This window comes from Rhincodon typus, chromosome 25 (assembly GCF_021869965.1).
Source record: "Rhincodon typus isolate 14 chromosome 25, sRhiTyp1.1, whole genome shotgun sequence".
NCBI lineage: Eukaryota > Metazoa > Chordata > Chondrichthyes > Orectolobiformes > Rhincodontidae > Rhincodon > Rhincodon typus.
The window spans coordinates 24,839,477-24,846,878 of NC_063356.1; the positions used below are offsets into that span (position 1 = coordinate 24,839,477).

The 7,402-nt window shown below is 40.6% G+C and overlaps 1 protein-coding gene across 1 annotated transcript in view; it reads right to left on the bottom strand.

Annotated features, from left to right (window-relative positions):
* LOC109936459 (neuron navigator 1-like) overlaps positions 1–6,504 on the bottom strand; it is a 471,148-nt gene extending 464,644 nt beyond the window's left edge. Inside the window, exon 1 of the mRNA XM_048612092.1 lies at positions 6,403–6,504. Coding sequence (XP_048468049.1) covers positions 6,403–6,413 — 11 coding nt within the window. The 5' untranslated portion in view covers positions 6,414–6,504. The remainder of the gene's footprint in view (positions 1–6,402) is intronic.
* Between the last annotated feature and the right edge of the window lie 898 nt (positions 6,505–7,402).

Below are 7,402 nucleotides of genomic sequence, written 5' to 3' on the forward strand. Positions count from 1 at the left end.
GACCTATCTCCTCCCTAACTCCCCACCTACACTCACCTTTACTGGCTCCATCCCCACCTCTTTGACCTGTCTGTCTCCTCTCCACCTATCTTCTACTCTATGCATCTTCTATCCGCCTCCCCCTCTCTTCCTATTTATTTCAGAACCCCCTTCCCCTCCCCCATTTCTGAAGAAGGGTCTAGGCCTGAAACGTCAGTCTTCCTGCTCCTCTGATGCTTCTCATAAGAGACTGGAATTGAAGTTGTACCCTTAATCTGTAAAGGTTCCTTAGTGTAGTTTGTCATTCTAACTGAGGTCTTACACAAACTTAAGGGTTGGAGTCCAGAGCAAATTTTGTTCAAGACTAGTTCTGCGATAACTGAAATGGTCACGTTGATATTGACCTCCATTAGAACCGGGTGACCGTTTAACCAGATGTTTATTTTAATTGGTTCTGATTTGCGTGTTGCTAAGCAATTTAGCTGTTCCAAACCAGATGTAGGTGGACATTCCAGATGTGTGCACTCTGCTGGATATTGACTTACTCTCTTACTCAATTTAAGTCTAGTGGGACTCTTTTGCTGTCTCGCATCTGCATACCGACAGCAACTACAATGGGTTGCTAGCCAGGATCCTGAAGAGAACTTTAACCATTTGGCCGAGGCTTGGCTTCGTTTTGGGCTGACCTGGAATCCCTCTGTTCGGGATATGTCCTGAGGTTATGCAATTGCCGGCACTCAAGTGGTGTTCCCCAAGCTCAGTAGGACTGGTGAAGGTGTCCACTTCCGCTGGAATACTCTGCAACTGATATGCTCCACTTGCTGTGTTTCCCAATGACCAAGCCAGTTGTAGTGCCTGTTTAAAGTCTATTCAGACTCAGCTAGTAAGTGCTTTTGCATGGTTATATCATTAATCCCACGTACCAGTCTCAGAGCATCTCATTAAGAGTTAAACCACAGTCACGTGCCTCTGCCAGTCATCTTAACCTTGTCAAAAATCTTGACACGGATTCCGCTGTTTCTCAAACTGCCGAGTAAAACTGATAATGTTTCAGCATTAAAGGAGGCTTGTGGTCATAATATTCCATAATTAAATCTGTCAACTCTTGAAAGGTTTTAGTATTTGGTGCCTCAGGAAAAGTTAGGCTCCGAACAAACCAAAAAGCTGTGGGTCCACAAGCTGTTAGGAGAATTCTTGTTGCTTTTCATCTGCTCCAATGTCATTTACCCACAAAACAATGAATTCCTTTCATGTACTGAGCCTAGTCATTGACAGCAGGATCGAATGAGTCAAGCTTCCCAAACAATGGCATAATGCCAGAAATGCTTACCCCAACTCAAAGATAACTGTTGCGAGCAGATTTCTTCAGAGTATGCTTTTCTCTCATTGCCACTGAAATAACTCCACGGAAGCCGTTATCCCATCACCAAGTCACCCTTTATTTACACACAGACAGTCCTTGATACTGATCCATCTCCCGCAGAGCCAGCTCTCAGAGTGAACAGGGTAGCTGACACTCCTGTTCTTATCTGTCAACCAGGGCTCCCTGATTGATCCAGATTAAGAGCCCCAATCAGAGAACTCATATTCTGAAGTCCCCCTGGCTGACCTCATTACAATCACTACAGTGGAAGGTGGTATTGCTGGGGCCAGGCTTGATGACCCGCTCATGATTGAGAAGGGAGAAGCTCCATAGTAGGGAGAATAACGGAAGAGGGGTACCCCAGTGGGTGGAGCATGAAGTATGAGGAGGATGGTGAGTGGCATCTAATGGACACAGAGAGCCAGTTGGCAAAAAGTTCTTCATGTTGCCCACCACTAGTTGACACAGTGAAGGGTGCCAAACTAGCCAACATATAATCACCAATCCTACCATTGGTTACATCCCAAACAGCAGTGAGCTGAGGCCCTTACATGGTGGCCAAGTGGTCAAATTTGGTTGGGGAGACAGGGAGTCAGCAATCACAGCACCCATGGCCTTTTATGGGCTCTGCAGTCCTGGAGGGCTGGGAGATTATAATCCAGCTCTACTTTCACTTCCAAATGCTGGATGCTTCCACTGGTAGATGGCAAATCTGAGGATTTGCCTTCCATCATTGTGTGCCAAAGCACTGATCCAGAGAATAGGTTTTATCTAAAACTTTAAGTCACAAGTATCCCATTTTACCAGCTTCTGTTGTTTTACAATATCATCTTGATAAGTTGATCAACTGTGACAATGGATTCAAGAGATGCACGTGTTCAACCCATTGTGAAAGGATAAAGGTTCAATTTGTTGAAAAGTGGGTTTGCATTGATACAGTGTCATTCTTGATCTCAGGACTTTTCAAAGTGCCTCACCAGCAGTGTAATGTAGAGCTCTTGTACTGTCTGAAAAGGGAAGCAGGCTTGAAATGGGCCGGTGTTGGGCTGCATACAAGGTAACCAAATGCTTTGTGATTTAGCTGTTTTAATTTTCTGGTATGCTTTATGAATGACAGTTGGAGCATGTAATATGTAACTGAAGACCACCAATAAAAAGTTAGATGGACACTGCCAGGCTCAATCATAACCGACCATAGTGGAGTCAAAATACTTGTCACTATCTCAGTACTGAGCTGATGGATGTGAATTTAGCAGCATTCTAATGAGGCATCAAAATTGCAAGGAGTCAATGCAAAAGGATAACCCTGTTCCTTAAACACCATGCACAAGTGTTTCACTGAGTTGATTTGGTACTACATTACAAGATCAGCAGGTTTAAGTAACTTTCTGGCACATCACAAACTGCACAATAAATTGGGAAGACCCATGGAGGAGGTTATCTAGCATCATTAGTTGTGAAACAGCTGTTACAAATCAATGTAACATTTAAAAAGAAATTTGAACATTTTAGTTCACAGCTGAAAGAATGAGATGAAAAGAGTTCACATTTTATAATGTATATAGTAACAAATGACTAATAGTTCACTGTTGACTAAACTTTTTTTGCAGGCAACTTAAAGTTTAGGCCACAAAGATGCATATACCTCATTTTACTTTAAAAAACACTAAACTTTCTAGAGGATTACTTTCTTTACAGCCAACAGTCCACAGTTGTTTCCACCTCTAACCAGCTTGCATTTCCCTGTGTCATCAAGTAGTAGCTATGAGTGACCACCTCCAGGTGATTCCCTTAGTTTTCAAATGGTTTCCAAAGCCTATTAAGAGCAGTAAAGCCTGTCTCAAGTAGCCCCTTCTGTCCTCACCAGGATGAATCTCCTGAATTCCTTAGATGAATGCAACAGTAATATTTTTAATAAGAGACTGCTTTACTCTGACAGATGAGGAAATCATTAACTCTATCACAATCTACAGGAATTCTGAAACCATAGCTGTCTGCAAGAAATCATTTTGAATGTATAAAGTTTGACAGTCTCAATTGCTCTGGCTGTGGTACATTAAAAAAAAATCAAGTAGTTTCTTCTCTCTGATAACAAGAAAAGCTGTTGCCTTTGTGAGACATCCATTGGTTTGTAGGGAAATCTGTAACCTGATCTCAAAAATGGCTTCTTTTTTGTGTCTTTTCTATTGCAATGTAAAACAAATTAGCCTTGCATCTAGTCAGCAGTGTAGATTGTTTAATGTTGAGCCCAATCTATTCTATTTTGTATGTAAAGTTTACAATACAACTGTTTTCTATCCAATACTTTCAACACTTTTCTCAGACTTTAGGTGATTTAAAATTTAGTCATTGTGAACTCAGAGATTGCTACAATTGTCAACAGTTGTTAATACATTGCACCATCAATCCCAGTGACACAATGTGGGCTTCTCTTAATCTTTAACCACCGCCTGCCTATTGTCAAGCAGACTTCAGAACAGAACACGATCTCCATTTCAGATTAAAGACACTGAGTGGAGCACAGAGTGGAAACTTATAGCCACATGAAAGACATTAGCTATGTCGAGATTTGTAACTGAATCATACAAGAAATCTATTGAGGGTGTTTCAAGCACCGGGATCAACTGATTGTATCTTTTCTGTATCAACCATATGGCATGGTTAGTTTCTTGCTAGTCAGCAGCAGCTTGTCATCTAGGGTGGATTACTGCTTGTTAAATACCTTATTAACCACAACAACTCACATCATTGACATTCGGATTCCTCACCAAATAAGCAAGATCGCGAGAATTCGCAGTATGGAAGCCCTAGCAACTTCAACATGCCACTTGCTCCAAACAACCTCCAAGTTGGACACTCGTCACCAACATGTCAGGGCATGCTCCATGGGCACCGGCCAAATTCACACCATGCTGATGGACACTGGTATCTTACACGTACCTAGTTAGAGTCATATCTAGCACAAAGGAAGATGGCTGTGGTTGTTGGTGGACAATCATCTCAATCACATTTGCTCCCCGGGGTAGTGTCCTCAGCCCAAAAAGGATGGCCTCAGAGTAAGATCCTTAGGAGCCCAGTGCTTGCCTGCTCCGTCCGCTATTTCTTTCTTTTTCTTCTTTCTATGCTTTTCTTTAATTTCACCTTATTTACCTTTTTGAGGAAAGCTGGGATGGCATCGAGGTATCCAGTGCTTTGGAGGCAAGATTTGTTCCTCGCGGCAGCAGAGGGAGTTGAATTGTGCTCCCATCTTTGGCGGCAACAGAAGGAAGTGAGTTTGGGGCCCGGTGTGGGACCCGGCAGCTTCAACAAAGGCTAAATTGCAGATATCGGCACAACACGGTGACGTCATCAGCAGAGGAAAGTTGGTGCTGAAGGAAGCCAACATGTTTTGGTGGCAGTGGAGTGCCAAAAGGACTCGAGGCTGGCCGAATGCTTCGTACTGATGTTGATCTCAGCATCAGGGTGGATGAGCCCAGATCCAGGCCCATAGAGAAGCACTTAAGGAGCACTGTACTGTTGAACTTTTAACTTTATTGTTTTATTTTACTATCTTTGTACTCTATGTCTGGTTGATTTCTGTGTTTTAAGATGGTGCTGTGTTTTAAGATGCCGCTGGAGAGTGGCAACATTATACAACATTATTCATTGTATTTGTAATAAATACATCCAACAAATACACATGACAATTAATAAATCAATCAACAGACCTTCATCAGCTGCTTCATGAATGACCTTGCTTCATCAATGACCTTTCCTCCATCTTAAGGTCAGAAGTGGAATGTTCGCAATGATTGCACAATGTTCAGCACCATTCGTGACTCAAAAATTATTTTCAACAAACCTGTTTGGAAATGTTATGACACACCTTCAGGGACTGCTGGGACTTGAACCTGGACCTTCTGGTGTAGAGTTGGGATATTTTCACTCACTGCAAGAACCCTCAGCTTTCACAGTACACTGTTTTCATTGAGCAACTAAAAAGCAAGTAGTTGCTTGTCAGCCCCTAAAGGGCATTTGAACAAAACAAAACTTCAAAACAAACTTACAAAATTAATATCTAATTTATGTATATATATTATATATATATATACACAAGATAATTAATCACTCAATATGTATTTACTCTTCATTTTAACTATGTGATCAACAATTAACACTCTACTTTCCCTCTAATCAATACTTTCAGAATAGAGTTTTGACAAACTTTAATTGAACAGAACTAGGTTTTTTCTCTCATAAGTTAATTTGTTTTCAGTAATATTATGATGAGGCACAGTCTTAAAGCAGTGACAATTATAGTAAAGAAAGTACAATTTATTTTGGGCAATCAGCAAAATGGATGAGAGCAAATCATCAGTGCTTTTTACAGTCTGCCTAATTCTCCATGTGAAATGTAAATCAGGTTGTCAATTTGCTGTTGCCCATTTGACATAAGAATTCTTCTTCCAAGTAGTCCACTATCACTGTTCTGAGGAAGGGTCACCGGACCTGAAACGTTAACTCTAATTTTTCTTTCTACCCAAATGCTGCCAGACCTGCTGAGCTTTTTCAGCAACTTCTGCTTTTGTTTGTTGTTTATCACTTTTCATTCATTCTTTTTCTCCTATCTACAATTTATTTTTTTACAAGCAACCAGCGTAAAATCAACAACACTCTTCATCCTAAATCACAAAATAAATTCAGGAAGCAAAACACCTTCATAAAAAGTGAGTTTTAGGATGTGATTTAATCTTGAACTTGATACTACAGCATATTGTAGCATCTGAACATACTTCATTAAAATTCTCTGACAGATATCCATCATTTTCCATGTATTCAATATATTGAAAAGTCAGCACTGACAGATGAAGAAATCATTAACGCTATCACTATCCACAGGAATTCTGAAACCATAGCCGTCTGCAGGATATAATTTTGAATGTATAAAATTTGACAGTCTCAATTGCTCTTAAGATTCTGAGTGTTAAAACATACATCTTGACATTTATGAGAAGTGCATCCATTTATTAACCTGAGACTGCAGGATTGTAGTATGTCATGAATATCAAAGAGGCACTAACCTGGACTGCATGTTTATAAGTGTTCCTTGAGATGGAACTGTCAGTCTGAATCCTGAACCAGCTGATGCGATATTATTTTAATAACAGCCATCAATTTTCGGTTGCCTATCTCTAAAAGAAAAGACAAGGGACATAAGTTATATTTTAATCTCTAAATTAAATTCAATCCAACATTCCTAGAATCCAGTAGAAAAAAGGAAAAACAACCAAAATGAAACACAGAGGCATAAGTTTTCAGATAAGGTAATAAGTAACCAGACATCTGACCCCTTGTTTGATCATTACCGGGGTTAAGCCACTTCACGGCTTCACAACCATGTGTAAGTACACTGATCTAATGCTGACACTGAAGGTGCCACTCTCACACAGTTACAGGTGACCTTGCAGCAGAAGACCCTGCTCTACTCCAGCTCTCAACTGACCTGAAATTTGGATAGAGAGTTGTCCATGATAATTGCCAGGTAGGCATAATGCCAAGATGTCCAGTGGCATCTTGGTGTGTGCACTCAAGCATATTATGTCAGCTACAATGTACCTTTGTTTGTTTTCTTTTCTTCAGTGCCACTGCAAATACACGTATTGGATGAGGGCACCTCAGGCAGGTCTCCAGCATCACGATTAGTCAAGCACATATACATCTACATGATGCTATTGGCAATGTTATCCTTATTTCTTTCGGGAACGAGATCCAGTGCATACACTTTTGACATACCAAAGAAAATAAGTGTTGGTATTTTGTTGCATAGCATTATGTCCTCTGGATGTCCTACAGAGCTTTGCAACCAACATGTTGCAGAAGTAAGCAAACCAACAGTTAAAGTACCCCACTTAAAAGAAAAGGATGACCACTACAACATGTGGTGTGTTGGTTCGGGGAAAAACATTAATCAGTGTTCTTTGTGAAAGTGCGCCATGGGATATTTTACTAGCCTACTTAAGAGAAGTTTAAGTCTTGGTTGAATTTCTAATGCACACTGACAATGCAGCACTACTTCACTGT